Source organism: Atractosteus spatula, chromosome 2 (genome assembly GCF_055471065.1).
Source record: "Atractosteus spatula isolate fAtrSpa1 chromosome 2, fAtrSpa1.hap1, whole genome shotgun sequence".
NCBI lineage: Eukaryota > Metazoa > Chordata > Actinopteri > Semionotiformes > Lepisosteidae > Atractosteus > Atractosteus spatula.
Window position 1 is genome coordinate 46,947,289 of NC_142707.1, and position 20,481 is coordinate 46,967,769.

Consider the following 20,481-nt stretch of genomic DNA (forward strand, 5'->3'; position numbering starts at 1 on the left):
CATTGATATTTTGAGCTCTGCCAGACTTTGAAATAGTATGCTGTTTTACTGGGATCCTGTAGACTGCAGAAAGTATGTAGAGACATTCTGATTGACAAAATTTGATTATTTTTTGTTATTTGGAATTGTTTTCCTGATTCGGCGGAGTATCTGACAGTACCCTTGTTGGAATTGTATTTCCATATCTATTAAGATGTAAATGATTTAACTTAACAACAAAAATAATAAAGTGTAGTCTGGGGTGCCAGTGTAAAACATCAGTAGAATCCTGTGTGTTAGTGTCGTCTTAATTGTGAAGTGATTGTCTGGGTCATTGCTTCATAATAGAGAAAGCAGTGTAGCAGGAGGGTGGAACAGTGAACTGTATAGCCTTTTTATAAATTTTGGTTTTCTGATGTTGTGATAAAACACGTTTTATAATTCTATTAAAACTAACAAAGATCACCCCGTTCCCTTAAACTATAAATTAGCATATTTTAATAAAAATGTATCTTTAATCTAGTAACTATGCTATATTTACAGTATGTGGCCAGATAAGTACCTTTAAAGTATTGGGCACTTGCAATATTGCCCCATTCTGGCTCAAGCTAAAAATGTTTCATACATGTTTTTTTTACGTGACAGATTTTCTTGAACATGTATGGAAGGTTTTTTTGTCTCTGATTTCATGAGGCTGTTGAGTCTGGTCTTTCTTATAGTGTTCTCTCACCAATGCACAAAGGAGAATTCACATCATCAGGAGTCATGCCTATTTCACTCTTGTGCTGCTTCCTTGAAATGCACAGTGAAAGAGTATAAATAGCTCTAGTGACCTGGCTTGTTGTTACAAGCTGATGTATCCACACATTAAGCAAGGCTCTGAATGGATTACCCTACTTCTATTAAAATAGCTTGCATTAATTAGAAAGTTAAATAAGATTTGCTTTAGGGGATATAATATATGACACTGAATGGTTGAAAATGCGATTTTACACAGCAATTCATTAGTGCTTGAAGCTGTATTGAAAAAGTATATTTTAAGTCATATGAAACACTTCTTGTTATTTCAGAATGGGTTTAGTGGGAAACTGAGTGACTCAGTGGGGAAGGGTTGTTTTGTTTAATTTCTACAGGCCAAGACCCGGTTTGTGTTTTGTACTTGTTTTTTATAATTAAAATTAATTAGTCTTTACAATTAAGCACTTCTCTTTTACACACTGCTGTACATTGAGGTTTGAACAAGCTGCAGAAAAAAGATGTATTTTTTCCACAGAAACCGATTATAAAAAAATGTCAAGAAAAAAGAAGAAAAATATGAACAGTACAGTATGTATGCATTACTTTGCAAAGTTGAAATTTATAAAGAAAACTACTAAATCAATATTACACACTAAAGATATGGATGTATAATTGATGTAAGAAATTATATCTATTTAACTGTAGACTGTTTCAATTGTCATTTTTATTGTTTACTATTTGTATACCACCCAAGATGTTCCCTGATGCCAATCTGTTTGCAGATATATTTTTGTTTGTAACAAAAACTAAATGGCTGCTACAAAATAATATATTCTAATAAACAATCAGCTGAAGAGTATAACTTGTATTTTTTGACCAAAATACATTTTATACTAAAATTGTTAGTATAAAAAAAGAAAGAAAAATAATACCAAAGATATGAAAAAGCTCTTCAAAAGCAATAAAAAAGTATTTTAAGAATTTAAGTATCTAAAAGTAAAAAATAAAACAATTAAAATACACAGCTGAATCCTACTATGTTTTTTTTTGCTTTGGATTGATTTTTAGTAAATGTTTTGTACATCTGTTTTCTTTGTTTTTTTATCTATTCCAAATTGAGTGCTTCTGTAATTTCAGCAATGTGAAAGGATTTCAGAATTAATGGATTGAATTTGAAAGAAGTATAGAAAATATTTAAAATCATATACAGTATACAGTATATATATATTTACTAGTTGATATAAGTCGTCTTGAACAACGATTTTCAAAAGATAGTCCTAAAGAAGTATACCCCTGCATTCTCTTGGTCTTTAGAAGGTTACAAAAAGAACATTTTGTGATTTTTCTTCCTGCAATACATTTTTGTATACCCTCCCAGCTATTTTGTTCTCTCACTTGCCCACACTGAAGTCATCCTACCTGTGTTTCCTAACACAGTGCTGTCATAACTCATAACAAATCAAACCTTCTCTCCAAATGCACTCGTAAGGGAAGAAAGCAAAATTTAAGGGTAATTTCAGATTGTGAAAGAAGAGGAGAGGCATGACTGTTCATTTGCACCAATCATGCCTCCCTTTCATCTCCCCTGATTAGGCCTAGTGTGGTTTCATCAAACTGTTCAATCACCAAGCTGTCACTCTGGCCGTCTGTTGATTGAAAACAATCAGGGCTCTGATGGCACAATTATTCTGACCCTTTAACTAGACGCTGCTGTGATAATGAAAGGTTGATTATGATAGTTTGTGCCTCCTTCAGTTTGCAGAGAAGGTTAATTTGGGCATCAGACGGATGTTTAATGGGCGCTAGCTGGCAATGCTGAGGTAAATGAGAACGTGCGGTCTCCGATATTGCACGGATATAGTTTAGCTGTCAATCATTGTCATTTAGAGTTTGAGACTCACACTCTGGAAATCACATTTTCTTTTTTTCTTTGGGATTTAATTTATTCTCTGCCCTGAGGAAGTTCTTTTATGCTATGTGACCTTCACAGCCAACTAACAAAGTAGCATTCTCAGCCTTTTTTCCTCTTAATCACACTGTATTCCAAAAGTGGATTTTTTTTTTCTTTTTTGGGGAGTGGGGGTTGGAGTGAATACAAAGCCATCTGAAATAATGTGGTACAGGGTCTTTATCTCTCAGCGCAGGTTTTTGAAAATCACACGTGATGTAATTATTCTGAAAGCTCCTACCGATGCTGTGGTTCTTAGTAGCTTTTTTAAATCTTCCTTTTATAGTTGCTACTGATGTTAAAAAAATGAAGTTGAGTGTAAACTAAAGAAGAAAAAAATGGCCAGAAATAGAAAATAGAAAACAAAAGCTAGAGGAAAGTTCTCAGGGTTTTTTAAAATAAAAGTTGTATTTTGATAGTGAAGCTGCTTGTATATTGCAGCTACAATAAGATGTACTTGTACATAGCTGAGTCTCAAATGAGTAAAATAGCCAAGAAATAAATGGACAGATGGAAATATTGCATTTTAATGTTGTTTTGTATTTTTGTATTTGAATTTTTTGGAAGTCAATCTGTGATACTCTCATAGTACCATGTAGTTTAAATAACCCCATATGAAATATACATTCAGTAATAATGTATAATAAAAAAGGTGACAAGATGGCTTAGACTCTCTGGCTTCTTCTCTTACATATAGAATTCTGGGAATTGTAGTGCTACAGCCAGCCAAAAAAAAAAAGTAGCACATTAACTCTTTTTGTCAATCTGTTGTCATGCATTCGCCTGAAACCCAAAGCAGTACCCTGTATGTTATCACCAGTTATTACATTATGTCATAATGTACAACTACATAGTAGAAACAAATAATTTACAGATTTTTCTATGAGTGTTAATTAAATATTTAAACCTGACAGTTTTAAGAGGACATAAGCGTACAACTGTGAAAATCTTAGGTCTTTTTTTTAGAATATTATCCCAGTAATCTGAAACTTCAGTGTTCCAGATTATTTTATATTTTATGTTTAAATAAAAACAGTGTTTAAAATATTCAAAAAAGGTCAGGCTTAATCACCATAGGAAAATTACAATGGAAGCTTGGATTTATTTTTTTTAAAAGGTTACCTGAATTCAGAATTAATTAAAAGAATGAAAAAACTAGAGATTTGGATAACCACCTGTGTGAACTGGAAGCATCAGCAAAGTCATTCAAATATATGCCTAACTGTTATCTGTTGTTCGTACGTGATTTTCAATATAATTGGTTAAACACTCAAAATGGAAAAGCATTATGTTCAAAAAGCACCTCTTAAATTTTAATCCTGGCAGGCACATCCTCAATTTCGCTAGCTTGAAAGGTGTTGTATTGTTTTACAATAATATGAAATAATTGCAGGGTCCTGTAAAGGAAACTCTTATGCTTGATTTGTGAAAGAGTGAAACAGATATGTGATCTTCTCTCTCAGAACCGGGCTGTTTGAGGTGAATTATCATGTTAATATCAATCAATCTATCTATCTCTAAAATACCTTTAAAGGAACCATAGCCTGCTTGATTTAACCTTTATTAAATGTAAATTTTCAGATACAGCCTTATGAAGTCAGGATATTGTATGTGCAAGAACACATTTTATTACTGTACATTTAAAGGCATAATTCTGAGGAAAAAGATTTATAACTTATGCTGGCACTGGCATTTTACAGTATTTCATGTCACAGCATCCCAATAACCTCATTAAAACCTGGTTATTTCACATGGTAACAGAAATGGTTAACCATGTTTGGAGAAAAGATCAAATTCCCTGCATTTTTTATTTAATAAAAGTGTATACCTTTAACCATTCAATTCTTAACATGGATTGTTGACTTCAAGCAACTGTAACCTCTTACATGTCTTCTTTAACTATGCAAGTTCTTTTAACTTATACCTTAGTGTCTAAACCAGGGTTGGACTACATGACCATTAAGTCATTTTAGAAGTTCACACCACATCAGCCTTGCTTTGGAGTTGGATGTTTTAAAACTCACTTTGTTTCCCTGATAATAGTATAATTTATTTTCAGCTATGTTAGCACAGATTGATCAGTCTTCCGTGCAAGTGCTTCCCCAAGCTAAACAACCTGAAATAGCTCTCAAGTCCAATTAATTTCGCTTTGTTCCTCTCTCCTTTGTCACTTTAACTCATTCCATTGAAAGTTCCGTTCGGATCTGGCTCAAGGAGAATCAATAGAAATTTCAAGCTAGCAGGTGTTAGGAGTTCATTTGCTGTCACCCAGGACCCTTCATAAACTATAGAAGAAGAAACTCTCCTAAATTGATACGACAACAGACGATACTCATAGGTGTTTTTGTCTAATATAAAACTAAAACACTTCTAATCAATTTTCTGGCAATAATGGAATATTTGACACTGTTCTGAGATTTTGATAGTTCTCTTGACGGTGAAGCACAATATTCTCAAGGTGTTTCTTATTTTCCATTAACAATGTAATGATTGACTGATCTTAATACATTTTGTAGATTTAGCCATACTTCTGTTTTAAATATGCCTGTAAATGTTTGCCCAGTGATGTCCTGTGTTAGTGTGATTTTGTTCCATTGCAATGAATGGTAACTCTTACTGTTGATGTTCTGGCACAGCTCGCTGTGAGGTGGCTGGAGCACGACTCCCGTTACCAGTACATGGAGGAGCTCTTACAGTATGTACGTTACGGCCTTATGGACATGAACTCCCTCCACACTGTTGCCAAGTCCCACCCTCTGGTCCAAGCCAGCGAAACAGCCACATCCCTGATCAATGAGGCCTTGGAGTACCACCGAAGCACCTATGCACAGCCGATCTGGCAGACTTTACGAACCAAACCTCGCTTCCAGTCGGAAACACTCTACATCGTGGGGGGGAAGAAGAGGGAGATCTGCAAGGTAAAGGAGCTGCGGTTTTTCAATCCCGTAGACCAGGAGCACGTTCACCTCGCTGGCGTGTCGAACTGGAGCGAGCTGGCCCCCATGCCAGTGGGCAGGAGCCACCACTGTGTGGCAGTCATGGGAGACTTCCTCTTCGTCGCAGGGGGAGAGGTGGAGCATGCCACAGGCCGCACCTGTGCCGTCAGGACTGCCTGCCGCTACGACCCCAGGGGCAACAAGTGGGCAGAGATCGCTCCCATGAAGAACTGCCGTGAGCACTTTGTGCTGGGAGCTTTAGATCAATACCTCTATGCAGTAGGAGGCAGGAATGAACTCAGACAGGTGTTGCCCACTGTCGAGAGGTACTGCCCTAAAAGGAACAAATGGACTTTTGTACAGTCCTTTGACAGATCGCTGTCTTGTCACGCGGGATGTGTAGCAGATGGTTTGCTCTGGATATCAGGTAAAAAAAAACACTTTTTGTAGTTCTATTCAAGTTTCTGTTTGTTGCCAAGATCATTTTTTCTGTAGTGTTATCCTTTTCCTGTCTGCAAATTCCATTATGGGCTTTCCAATAGGTTTTACATTTCACAAAGTCAATGTGATTGCCATCTTATTCTCAGCGAGTTATTGGGCAGAATGTGTGAAGTTTTAAATTTGAAATTTTCACAAATAGCTGGCATGAAAATCAGGAAGAACAGAAAACACAGATCGCTCCAAAATTGTTTTCCGCTGGTGTTCAAATATGATTCATTACAAATTGTTTTAAAGTTTCAGCTTATGTGATTATCCAACAGAATATAGTGGTTTTTGAAAGCCAAACTCTTCGCATGACAACAAGTGATGTCCAATAAATATTCAACAGCCATTTTGCTCCTTCCGAAGGTGTTTTTTTTATTTCATCTTTCGCTTGCACTACATTTCACACTGTAGTGATTTGTATTATCGTTCACCAGTTTAGCTGTAATGAAAATGTGAAATTCTTGTTCAGTTAAATGTATTTTCTACAAAAAATCTGAAGTTTTTGTTTGTGATAATCTAGTGCTGTAGTGTAAGATGATAATATTGCTGCGCAAGGACAAGGAAGTGATATTGTTCTGGGTCTTTACAGAGGAAGCCGCGTGCTGCCTGTTCTGATTCTTGTTAAATGCTGAACAGGTATTGTGCAATTAGTCTTGCTTTGGGACTGTAGCAACTATCCATATTTTTTAACCTTGGAACCACATTTTAATTTGTATCTATAATACAATCAAAAATGAGATATGCCACTGTTCAAATTTAAATAATAAAAAGGCAAAAAAAGGCATATTATTTTCACTTAAAGTAGTCTTAAAGTCTGACAGTAGTTACTTGTTTTTCCCTCTTGGGTTATGTCATTGTGGGATAACATAATTTGAAATCCCAGTGCAAATCAATGGAGCAGTTGGCGCTCCCCATAGAATTAAATGAAGCAGTAAGATACACCTGTCATATAATTAAAATCAATTAGTATAGTATAACAAATGAAGCATGGTAGTACCACAGACACGCTGCATTTGTAGGCTTTCGTCAACATGTTATTTTTGATCTCGCCATGCATACAGAATTAAATACACCTTCTAAACAAAAGTGACTCGATCCTTCTATGGCCTTCATCTCCAGAGTCCTGGCGCTAAATTAAGCTTAGTTCACACGTGGAAGAAATATTGAGTAGATCTGCAGCAGAGCTTGAAAGAGTTGGAGAACTTGGAGGATTTGAGGAGATCTCTCACATCTCTGGTAAATCCATAGCCAGCCAGTAGCTCGGACTGGAGCTTCCTGTGTTTAATAGTACCTAAACATTGTGTAAACAGAGCATCTTCCATCTTAGTGTATCATCTAATAGAGTACCACAGTCAGGGGTAATGGTTTGACCACCATTATTTTTAAATAATGTGGTGTGTGATCTTTCCTCCTTAACAAGAAAACATAATTTTATCATGTGATTGTGTTTTATTGTGTCTCAGAGAGAAAATGTGGTGATAACGATTATGTTAACGGTGATAATTTCTCTGTCATTATTTTCAGATTTTCGAGACTTTAGATTTCCACCCTAGCTTCTAGGGAGATGCCTGATAGTTTTCTCACAGTGACATTAGTTCAGCAGTGGACTTTATTTTAAATTTACAGCATTTCAAAAGCATGATTGATTGATTGATTGATTGACTGATTTTTTCGGTTATGATCCTTAAGTTAAATAAAACAAAGTTGAAACATCGTGTTTAAGTTCTAAATGAATCCCAGTGAAATACATGAGCAATACACAATTGTCTGCATTGTTCAATGTTAGGGTTGCTGTTCAAGGATTTGTTCGGAATAATTTTTAGCTAAGCAGGTCTTAGATTACATGCTGTTTGATTAGATAGATTGCCCAGATTGATTGCAACATTCTTATAGATCTGTTCTGATCATGCACCCTGTGTTTTTCTACTGGCACTCAGTGTGAGCACCCTAGAATTCTTGCAAAATTATATGTTTATTGTGGGTTTGAAGGAAAAATAGCATTTACAGAAAGAGACCAATGTTGATAGTTGCAAATTTAAAAACTTTGTCACACTCTGAAAGACATAGAGATTTGACATTACCGGATATTTAAATAAACCATAATCAAAAGATAGCTAGTTAGCCATTAGAGAGACATACAGACTAGAGGAAGTCAGAGCTTGTAAACAACCTGCCAAAAAAAACAGAATATAGAATAGATGAGAATACATACTGTCTATGCTCTGACAGTAATCAATTGTAGTTTTATAGACTGTAAAAGACAGCTGGAAATCCTGTCTCACTGTATTTAATTTATAGTGAGCAATCATTAACAGCACAGTGTTGTGGATTTAGTTATGTGAAGGCCACGTGACTGTGTATGTCCATATGCACTGTACTGTATGTAAATCATTATAGAATTAGTCACGCATACTGTATACAGCACATATATTTAGTTGTGTTGGCATTTTGAGCTTCAGTATTAGGGTGAATAACTGATTCTTAATTAGAAAACAAAAAATTGAAATACTGTAGTTCAGTAAAACAACTATAAAAGAATAAATAAAACATCGTGTTAGCAGCCCAAAAGTAATGGATTATTTTCCTATAATTCCTGGCTGTTTGCAATCCTTCTTTTTGCCAGCAGGGTGTATTGGAGTGTGGCCGTAGCTTCCCTTGTACCTGTTTTGCAACATTACCAAATTTCCTCATTATTGAACTCACAATAGCCTGCCTCTTGGTTAAGACCTTGAGACCTTCCTTCAGTTTGGTCCCACCCACCTGGTTCTTTAATTGAATTAATTAATGTAATTCTATGGACACATACTGGTAGGAGAATTGCCTTCTGGAACTTTTGGTCCTGGTGTGACTCTGTGTTTGTTTCTGTATGTGCCCTACAATGGACTGGTAACCATCTTGTGCCAGTTGCTCTCTGGGATAGGCTGTGGTCCCGCCTTGACCCTCTATTAGATAATAGAAAATGGATGGATGGATAATAAATACTGTATATTCACTTAGGATATATCCCTAAATAAGCCTTAAACCATTGTATGAATCATAGCTGAAGTTTTAAAATGGAAAAAAACAAAGTAGAGAAATGAAAGTGTTTGGAAGGATAGGGTGCTTTAATGACAGTTGCTTGCACAGAAAGCTCTTAAAATGCAGATTAGCTCCCTGGGGTGGCGAATCAAAATTGTCAATCTATATAATATACTTGTTAGAGAAGCCACCAAATCTAAGCAGTTGCTTTGATTGCAAGGGACAGTGTGCCAGCATGTGGTATCATAACCTAAATGCAGACAAATCAGCTTGATGACTTTCAAAGCTGAAAGAAGCGCTACAGGCAAGGGTACTTTGGTCTTGCAGAAATTAAAGAATACAGTAATCAATATTAATATGTTATCAGTTTAAGACCAGTCAAATCTGTATGCAAATCCTCAGCTTCTTATTCTGTAAGACTTGAAACATTAAAGGACAGTGAGATACAGAGTACATACAACATGCAGTGCACTGCAAGATACAGGAGAATTCATCCATGTCTCAAGACTCCAGTGCCACCCTCTGTATTTATTATGAGATAAGCAAACAAAAACTGTAAGCCTATTTATGTAAAATAACAGAAGAAGATCTGCTTTTTCATAGTATGTCACAAAAATAAATCACCTTTCTACAAATATGATTCCTTTTATAATGACATTCAATATCGTAATACATGTTAAGTAGAAGACCTCATCAGAAGCATGTTATTACTAGGCATCTGTGAAATTGTAGTAAAAAAAAGCAATGAAATGTACTAAATATGCCAATATTCTGTATGTTGCATGACTGAAAAAAACATTTTATTGCATGTTTATGTATTCTAACTGATCTACAAAGCAAAACATTAAATAATAAAATTGACACTTTTTCTAAATTCATATTAAATATTGTCCTTTCTTACAATAGTATAACAAAGGCAACTTGATGTCTTAAATTTCAACAGAATAAGATGTTACATGAAGTTCTGAATAACATTTAACATATGGTAATGTTTTAATGAATACATAAAAACAGCATACAATATTTCTTAAATGAAGCCGATGTAGTTGTAACAGCAGACATTTTAAGAATATGCTTTTCCATTTGGATGAAAATTTGGAGTTAGCTGCCACTAATGCAGTGCAGGTTTTGGAATATGATTTGTCTTAAGTGGTCTCACTCTTGTGTATGTTGCTCTGATTGCAGTTGTCCTTGGTTGCAGGTGGTGTAACAAACACAGCTCAATACCAGAACAGATTGATGGTGTACGACCCCGTCCAGGTGCGTATCACTCTCCAGCAATTATAGTCTTTTCATGAAACTTATTGAGTTTAAAGCCTTTTCCTTTACAGAAGTTCTTTATTGAAATCTTGAAGCCACACAGGCCATGTAATTGCATACAGACTGTAGACACACAGGTATACACACCAGTAAATATGTGAATTATGCTGTTTTTTCATCTCCTCTTAGGACTAAATATTACATACTACTGTATAAAACACCTCTCATTCTCTTTGGAAATAACTGAAAGTATTTTCAGAGCTAGGTCCAATGATTTATACTTACTACACACTTACAGGTTTATGAATAAAAACAGATCCTCAGGCTCCAAAGTAGCTCAACCCATTCCAACAGATGTTTGGCACCAAGGCTGAGGTCTATAACCTAATGACAGTGAGCATGTCATTAGCCCACTGTGAAATAAATATTCCACACATTGTAGCAATGCTGTTGAAGAGCCACTAGAGTTGGGTAGGCTTAAGGTTTGGCTTGAGAAAATATCTTTGGTTTGACACAAAACAGTGCCACCAGCAACGGAAAGCTTCTGTGTCTGCATCCCTTAACCCTGGCACAAGGGTTGTACTGTAGCACTAAAACCGAATTATTGGTCTTTTCAAATGATAGGGCTACCTTTATATTGGATAGAGATTTGGACAAGCTGGATGGTTGCTCGGGTTCTCTAAAAATCTTTGCAAATATTATTTGCACATGGAATACATGCAACCACATACTGGCAGTTCCAAATGAAGCTACTGTAACGTCAGGCCATGTCACAGGTGCTCTCATGCTGTACCTGGTGCCTTTTCTATACCTCTAATAGAGCGCACTATGGTATATACTGTATGACCCACATGCTTTCAAAAGGAGTGTTGACTGTCCTGCTGTCCCTCTGACTTCAAAGACAACCCTCGAGTTGCTATTAATCTTCAGGTACAGCATCTTTTGAGCTTAGGTCTACTGTCAAAAAATCTCTTTGGAGGTTGCATGGTGGCTGGAGGATTCTTAGATTGCATTATTTTAACAGTTGCCATTTTCGTATTAGCTAGTTGACCACATCCAAATGATTTTTTTTAAAGATATTTTGTCTTAAATATTGTCATTTGGGAAGCATCTTTTTGGCAATCGAGGATGCTTGTGAGTATCATTTTTGGTTTGGATTGACTGAAGTGTTCCCCGCAGCACATGTAAAGGTGACTGTAATAAACTCCTTGTCCTGTGAATTTCTCTGATCTCTGTGTCTGTGGTTTCAGTGGCAAGGCTGATAGGGATGGAGACGGGGGTTGTAGGTTTCCATTCTATTCTCTGAATTCAGTACTGTACAAAAAATTATTCTTTTTAACACTGGTAAAGCTCCTTGAAAATAGATGACAGACCCTATCAGCCTCAAATACCCTTCCTTAAAAACGTTGTATATAGTACAGTACGTACATCACGTTTTCCTGCTGTTTAATTTCGCATGTGCTGCGTCTCTTGTGAACTGTAATCAATTGTGAAATGAAAAAACATCCGTCAAAGAGAGGTGGCTAAATTCAGAGATCTGAACCGATGAGCAGGGAGGGGACAGGCCGTGATCTGAAGGAGGTGTGGAGAGCCCGAAGGAGTGCTCTGCTCTCCACTCTCTCTTCTCTCTGTCTGAAAGCTGTGTGCTCTGCGCAGACCCTACACTGTTTAAACAAGCAAGCGGGCAAACATTCCATCTGCCGGGTCTGGTGCAGAATCCCAATCACTTGCCTGCCACTGCTGAGCCTGGATTGTGTTGTTTTGTTTATCCTGCTCTGTGTGTGTGTGTGTGTGTGTGTGTGTGTGTGTGTGTGTGTGTGTGTGTGTGTGTGTGTGTGTGTGTGTGCGCGAGTGTGAGTTTGTTATGCGTGTGGAGCCCCGATAATGCCTGCCATCTGCTGCAGAGCACACAGCTACCTGCTAACAAGCAGGCAGCAGTGACCTCCGCTTCCCCGCGGCTGATTAGTATTCAAACAGTGGTTTATTAGGAGTGACCCCTCCAGGCCCCAGCGTTTCATTGCTGATGTGGCGCGTGATGGCTCACCTGGCAGTCCTTGCAGTGACAGGAAGTGGAGATAGAATCAGGGGACCCATCTCAGCCGCCGACAAGCAGATGGTGTCTACTAGCTTCTGTCAGGGGACTTAGCAGCTAACCCAGAAATTAATTCTTACTACACAAACATTACAAAGTTTAATATGGCGATATAAATAATTAAATCGTTTTGGAAGAGCGAGAGACAGACAGATTTCAAAGAAAGAAAACCATGTTGATTTTTTTTTGTAATTTCAAAACGTTCAGAATTATTTGAATAAGGTTGTGATGTACGTACTACTGTATTGAGGTATTTTTTTGTAACTTAATTTTATTGAAATATTTTGATCACAAACATCACTTGCCACATTAATACTTTTTAGGCTTTGCCGGCAGTCAAAGGAGCAATCCATAATCTCTTTACATTATATCCCTGAAAAATGATTATCTTCGTTTTAGCAGATGATCTTTCATTTGCCTTTTCAAAGAGCATGTGAGTTTTTTTGTCTGGAACTTGCAGAAAGTTTTCAAATATTTTCCTAGATTGATCTTATTTTTAAAGTGCAGTGTAAAAAACAAGACAAAATATTCAGAACAAAAAATTGTATCAAGCCAGTGGCACAGAATGAATACATTGGCTTTTAAAGCTATTTGCTTCCAGTGCAAAATGCATTTTTATATTTTCTAGATGAATGTGAAAACAGCTGAGAGATACGTGAAGAAGATAGGAAAGTAATAGCTTTGTGCAAATTTGTTGTCTTCACTTTGAATTTTTTTTTTCATTAAAAATAGTAGAGCAAAACTTGTCTTCATGCAAAACATTTGGAAAGTTATCTTTCAGTCTCTAGAAAAGATAGAGACTATAATGTACCTATAATGTAAATGCCCAGAATTTTAAAGAACACCTGCTAATTCTGGAACCATGCGTAGTGCAGGGAAGATAATTGGACAACACTTTCGTCTTATTCATGGCAATGTGCTACGTGCTGGCTGAGATTAACAATGCTAGTAACAAGGCCGCATGTTTTGGATGTCCCAAGAAGAGAATTCACTGGTTTTGTTTTTCAGCAAAGTTACTCTCTTGTGTTAGGGAAAAGTGAAGAATGGGAGAACTGCAGAGTATTTACACCAGCCATGCTTTGCCAGAGATGTACAGTATATGGATCAAGAAAATAAATATAGAGTTTTTCCTACACAATCCTACACAACCTTTTTGTTTTTGTTAAAGTTTTGTCCAGTTTCTTAATTAAAATTCTAAAACAACAAGTGGAGTGTTTTTCATAAAAAAATCAACTTTAGTTTCTAAATCCTAAAATATTTCAAAGAGTCTCCACTTAAAGAGTTACAAACCCAAGTCGCATTTTTTAAAATACCTAATATGGCATAACAATGGTAATTATGATATTCCAGGGAAGGTATAAACAACATATGTCTAAAGAAAGAAAACTATATTATAATTATTAAGCCAACGTCCATTTATTGTAGAATACTGTACACTTCTTCAAACATTAAAAGGCTATAGATGTCCTTAAAATATCTCTGAATTCTTTAACCATTCTTTAAACAGTCGAAACGTTATAATGAACCTGTTTTAACAGAAAATAAAGTGGATACTGTACACATTACTCTCTAGAAGATCACGGTATTTGTGATGTGGGTTACTGATCATTTGCATATGTGCTGCAGGTAGGTGCCTCGGAGTTTTAAATGCGACAGCTGTCTGGAACATTCCCTATTTTATTACCTACAGTATTCCACTGCCTCTCTAGGTGAGAACTGGATTGATGTCCTTTTTAATTCTTCCTTTTTTTTCTTAAACTGCAGAACAAATGGATTGGGCGCAGTCCCATGCTGCAGAGGAGAGTGTACCATGTCATGGCAGCTGTCCACAGGAAGCTGTATGTCCTTGGGGGAAACGATTTAGACTACAATAACGATCGGATTTTGGTCCGACACATAGACTGTTATGACATTGACATGGATCAGTGGACGCGCTGCACCTTTAGTTTGCTTACAGGTAGGTCTGAAACTGTCAGTAACATGTAATAAGAGAGAATGCGACCCTAGGAACGTTCTGTACTGCACAGCAGGAGGTTTGTACCTCTACAGCCTACAATGAACTCTGAACCCCTAAGTCTCTATTAATGTACTATTTCCAAACAGTTATACAAAACACATTTCCGAACTTTTAAAATGGATTCTTTGTCTTTGAGCTTCACGTCAATGTTCACAGCAGAGGCTTTGGTTTCTGATATTCGAGTTTTATTGTTATGTGGTGCTTTATTCCCATCACATCATATCACCACCCAGAGGTCTTATCAGATTTCATTAATAAAAATCAACAGCTGATGCTTCTGTGGCAGCAGATGAAGCAGAGGTTTCCGAAAAGATTTTTTTTACCACCAATGTTTCATTGGTCAAGTATGCAGGAAGGAAGCCTGCATGGTAATTTTCATGAACATTTGCAACCTGTATAAAATAAATACAATACATTTCTGTCAGACACACTGCAAAGTACGAAACTGAGATTTCTTTAAGTACAAAGTCTCAGAAGGGCTTCTAGTAAATTTTCAAGCTGCAGCCCTTACCGAGGTTGTCAGTTTGCACTATTTTTCAGAAGTAGATCATTGAGAAGCAATGATGATGGATTTATTTACCTCTTTAACAAAGTGGCTCCTGCTAAAAGTCTGGCAAGGGCAGACTTGCCCTTGCCCTTGCCCTTAAAGTTTGGTCAAACAATCTGATTATGTTTGTTGGGTGTAATTATGATCAGTATGATGAATACGATTTATTGATCTTCAGCACTCAGCACTTCAGCACTTATTTGTTTGTTCAGTATACACTGTAAAGGGAGACCTGCTATAATATCCTTTAAAATTGTTCCTTCAGGATTTCAGGAGGGGTAGTTTAAATTCTTCTTATGATCTTATGCTTTAACAATAGTATTCTCCCAGCTGAACCAACAAAAACGAACCTGGATTGTGGTAAAATGACTGGGAACAATTGCAGGCTTCTGGAAGGACTTTCTTGCCAAAGCTGTTTTTTCCTTTTTGTTCACTGTGCTGATGAAAGACCTGTTTCATGCAACTCAACAACTAAGAGTTGAAACAGGGGACTGAAAAGACTTACTGCTTTCAGAATCCTATTTGTGCATGTAATGTGACATACGGTACATTAGATTTCTCAGTTCCTGCGATCTCATTCTAAAGTAATCTTTTATGCCTTTTCTCATCAATAATATTATATATGGTACATATTCCACAAGTATACATCACAGTTATGCATTTTATACTAGGAGGAACACATCCTCAACAAATGTTTGTATGAAATGTGTTATCACATTAAAGTGGAATTCATCACCTGGTGTTTTGTACTTTGAAGGGCAAAATGAGTCTGGAGTAGCAGTCCACTATGGAAGAATATATCTTGTTGGAGGATATTCTATATGGACAAATGAGCCATTAGCATGTATCCAGGTTAGTAAACCTCAACATGCCAGGTCAGAAACACATTAGGCCTCATTTAATTCAGAGACATCCACTGACATTTTTCTTTTAGAGTTTCAAGGTTGTACATTATAGATGTGCAGCATGTGGAGATTATGATAATTTAGCGGAGCGCAATCCTGTAGTTACAAGAGGCATTTCGTGTTATTTAAAGGACAATATTTCCAAAAGAAAAAATGTTGAAATTTTAAAATACCTGTTAGGCAGGATTCAGTGCATGATGTGTCTTTTACAAACAGCAAGGTGGTGTTTATGGGAGAAAAGGAGTTTATGTAAAAAGGAGTGTATTAGTGCCTTGTGATAAAAGACTCACCACGTTCACAGCAATTTAAAAACCCTTCAAGAAGGGGAGAAGTAAACAGCCCTGAAGTGGGGCCATGCTACGTCCCAGGGGAATCAAAAGAGAAGAATAACACCTTTGGTTTGAATTATTTAATGCGTTGCATATATGAGAGGCTATTTACCAGAGATCTAAAAGCACCATGACAACCCCACTGCCAATTAGCACTAGTCAGTCGGTCCATACACATTAATTAATATTCTCCTCAGTCTTTTTTGCAAGTGTCAGTTTTCCCCATGGCATGGTGCAGTATAGAATGTGCTTGACATGGAGCAGTTAAGATAAAATTAACTGCTGAAAATCAAATAAAATTTTTATACAGTTATATATTTTTTCAGTGCCATAAGTAGTATATACAGTCCATTTGTGCTGAAGGATTGATTCTCAGGTGTACCACCACAAAATCTAAACTGCTGTATCAGTGCATATCTGTAAAGCAAAAAAAAACAAAACTCAGTTTCACTAATTATTTACTGTTAAGAAGACAAAGCCTGTTAAAAAATATTAAAATATATTTTACATTTTATCTTTTATTTGGTCAACAAAAACAAACAGCTTAGATTATTCGGTCCTCTATCAGAAATTATCCAGATTCCCTTTGCTTAGGTACAGATAGAGCAATATTTATTTAAATATTTACTGATTTTTTTAGAAATAGAGTTTCCCTATTACATGATATGTGTATCATTTAAATAACTGACAAAGAATGTAATTCAGCTCTTGAAAGTCTTGTGTGTGAAAGAAATGATTGTTCAGTAGATTTAGATATGTGATTAATCTCATGACTATTTCATTTTCCCATTTTAAAATATATTTCTCTTATCTAGAAATACTGTTTCAGCTAAACAATTTATTTTTATTATTAAATTCCTTCATCTAAATAAATTGAACCATGTTATGAAGACATTTGACCCAACATACAAAAAGATCTCTGTGCAGCTTGGATCCTTTTAACAAATTATGCATTTATTTGTTTAAATATTCTATTTACCAATTTTGCTGATGTATTTGAAAGATAATTCTGTAAGAAACTAAATTAAAGTGTATAAATCACAGTGGAAAGTTTTTTAAATTAACAAAGCTCGTAAAATTTATTAAATTATTACGCACGCTGCATTTTCTGTTGGTTTATTTTCTGTCAGTTTAGTCCCTGTTACACTAGCCAAAAAGTATTCCACTGCAATACATTAAAAACAAAAAAAAATGTATTCTTCTATCTCATAAAAACATACTATTTTTTAGATCTATTTTTAGGCATACTGTATGTATATTATAAAATCTTATATTTATATAAAGATGCATATCTTTTTACTTTTATAAATGATGAGTCACTTAGATTTGAATGTTCATCACATGGCTTTAATTCATAATGTTGTGACTGCAACGTTTAGAAACCATCCTGTCTGCATGAACTCCTTCACTGCAATGCCAGCTGTACAGACTTTAGTTACTGGCTTTACAATACATCTTCCTTTATCTGTGCTCCACTCAGGTATTTACCCCTGTGCATATATATGGCAGATAAACCATCCTGAATGCATCTCTTACTCTGTAGGTCCTTGATGTCAGTACTGAAGGGAAAGAAGAAGTTTTCTATGGACCCACTCTTCCATTTGCTTCCAATGGAATAGCCACGTGCTTCCTCCCAGCACCTTACTTCACATGCCCCAACCTCCAGACCCTACAAGTGCCTCATCACAGGATTGGTACTGTATAGCTGTGGCCACAGACAATGGCAACATCTGAAGCCCACAAGATCCTTCATGGAAACGACGCACAATAAAGCTCCCAACAACCGAATGTCGCCTCTTCAAAGGCAGGTGCGGTTTTAAAAGACGCACTAAATGGGGGGTGTTTGTGATTGAGTGTGATCTGCAGAAGGCGATGCTCTTGGCTCATATTGCAAACATGCAGTACATACAGTGTGACCAAACAGCTCTGTGATAAGAGTGGTGCAACATGAATTTATCTGACTGTTCCCATGAAGTCATTTACACTCATCAAGGCTGACAAAAAAGAATACGTTTCTAACTGTACTGGGATAGGGCGGTATTTCAGTGCTTGTTAAGTGTAGTTCCTTCTCAGTTGTGAATAGCATGAGGGTGATTCCATTTTAAGGGTTGATTTATAGCCTCTGCCAGATTTTATGCAATTGATTTTTTTTTAATGTAACCTGAGATTATAAAACACTGAAGTTTTGCCATAGTCTTCTTTTCCTGCCATGAACGCTCTCAGTGTGAACGTCTGTTTCCTTGGGATTTTTTAAATGGTGTTTCCAAAGAAATCCTCATCTGTCAACACAGGAAACTCGGACTGCAACATTCAAGACTGCTTTAAGACTCAACTTCAATAGATTATAACCCCAGCAAGGGTGAGGTAATGACCAAGAAACAATGACTTAGTACTTACTCTTCTTAATAGTCCAAGAAGAATTTGAGCAAAGTTGAATTCTTGAATTTTATGTAAAATAATCCAAATGAATTGCAAATTCCTTATTTCGATCATTTTTGCAGATTACTATTGTAGTTTCCGCTAATTTTGCACCTCAGAAATTTAAGTTAGTTTCCACAAGAAGAATCAAAACAGTTATACTTAAAATTTGCAGAAAATTTGCATAATCATATTAAACAGCCAATTCAGATAGTTGGCTATGCATTTCCGAGTGATGTTTTCCGATCACCACATCATGGTTTTAGGAATGCTTTTGTTAACCAAAGCAAAAAAAAATGTATTAATGTCCAAGCAGTTTAGGTAGACAAATATGCATTATGTTAATATATTTATATATATATTGTATTCTTTGAGGAGGTCCATTGATATCTGTAAAAGTAATTACAGAAATGCTTACTGTAACAACAGCCAAGTTCTGCCTATAAATTGAATACTAATAGAAAGAACTCCTGTAATGAGACATATTATTTCATGTGTGACAATACATTTACTTCTGGAATTGTGTTTCTACATGCTTCTATGGCAAAACAAATCTTGGCCAAAAGTATGTTGTTCCCTTCTGTAACTCCAACAGCTTGTTTACAGTTAATGTTATGGAAATAATTATTTTTTTCCACTAAGCACTGCCTTTGAAGGGCTCATTACTTTCTGGTCAGGTGTGTTATACTAGAAAACAAATGTCGCTGTTGCTACTAGGCATTTATGACCCATTACATAAAAAAAATCTTTAGTGAGAGTTTGCTAATAGCAACAAAGCTAAGTAAAGGATAACAAGACTAAAATCATAACCTTATGTAACTGAAGCAATCAGGTGGGCAGTTTTACAGGGAAAATATTAAATAAAAGCAATTTTGTCAAACTCTTTTGTGTTGTTCTGTAGTAATATTACAATTGGCTAATCTTTTTTTTTTCATTTGTGAACTGTTCTAAAATGAATTTAATGAAAGAATGAATTAGAATTAGTGAATTTTGGACCAGGACAAGAGCTGTATGAAAAAGGAAAGAAATGAAGTCACATTCAATACAAAGGGAATAGGATTAAATTTCAGTTTGTTAAAAGGATATCTGCAGATCTGAGAACAGATATTAAATGCTACTGCAATTGTTTTTGTATATGTAATGTACAAAGCAGTCCAGCTGGGAAAGGAAGGTTTTTAATGAGATTGATGTGTAGTGGTTTTATATCAGTTAAATACAGGTAATGTTAACAAACATGTTCTTATATCCTATTCAAAATACTTCACAAATTTTCAGAAACTTATAAAAAAATAAAATGGTTTTGGCAAGAGGAATCCATTCAGAATTAAACATTTTCCTCCAGCAAGTTAGGCCTCAGTTTGCCCTTTCTAAAACAGTATTACATCAGTATCATGATTACAGAGATAACCTTGGATTCGTAACCGTGACTGTGAAGTAATGAGAACCCTAGCTGAGTGGTTTATCTGATACATGGTGCAGCATAAAAGAGGCACAGACTCTTTAGACACACTGGTGGCAGTGTTTCAACAAGAGTTTCAACCCACTTCTCCTCTCCAGTGGTACTTTATAAATGACAGAATTTAGCTTTCAAGAGCCAGGCACCCTTATGTACAAACTCCTTATCAGATACCTGCTAATTCTGGAGGGGGTTTGAAGAGCTACTGTAGGTTTACAGTGTTTGTTTTTGGTAGTAGAATAACATGTACAGTTGAACAGTAAGTGCTCGTACAAAAGTTTACTTTTGGGTGGAACAGCAGTGTAAAATGTACGGAGAGTGAAATCATATTGAAAGTAAGGAAAAGCATAAA

At 36.0% G+C, this 20,481-nt stretch overlaps 1 protein-coding gene across 3 annotated transcripts in view; it reads left to right on the top strand.

Annotated features, from left to right (window-relative positions):
* Nucleotides 1-19,553, top strand: part of klhl32 (kelch-like family member 32) — a 78,589-nt gene extending 59,036 nt beyond the window's left edge. For 2 of the 3 annotated variants that reach the window (XM_088928651.1, XM_088928660.1), the window contains 5 exons: nucleotides 5,302-6,028; nucleotides 10,307-10,365; nucleotides 14,222-14,414; nucleotides 15,779-15,873; nucleotides 17,799-19,553. In XM_088928651.1, the coding sequence (XP_088784777.1) occupies nucleotides 5,302-6,028; nucleotides 10,307-10,365; nucleotides 14,222-14,414; nucleotides 15,779-15,873; nucleotides 17,799-17,960 (1,236 nt within the window). In that variant the 3' untranslated portion in view covers nucleotides 17,961-19,553. The remainder of the gene's footprint in view (nucleotides 1-5,301; nucleotides 6,029-10,306; nucleotides 10,366-14,221; nucleotides 14,415-15,778; nucleotides 15,874-17,798) is intronic. The other variant, XM_088928670.1, reaches the window with a different exon arrangement.
* Nucleotides 19,554-20,481: the final 928 nt, after the last annotated feature.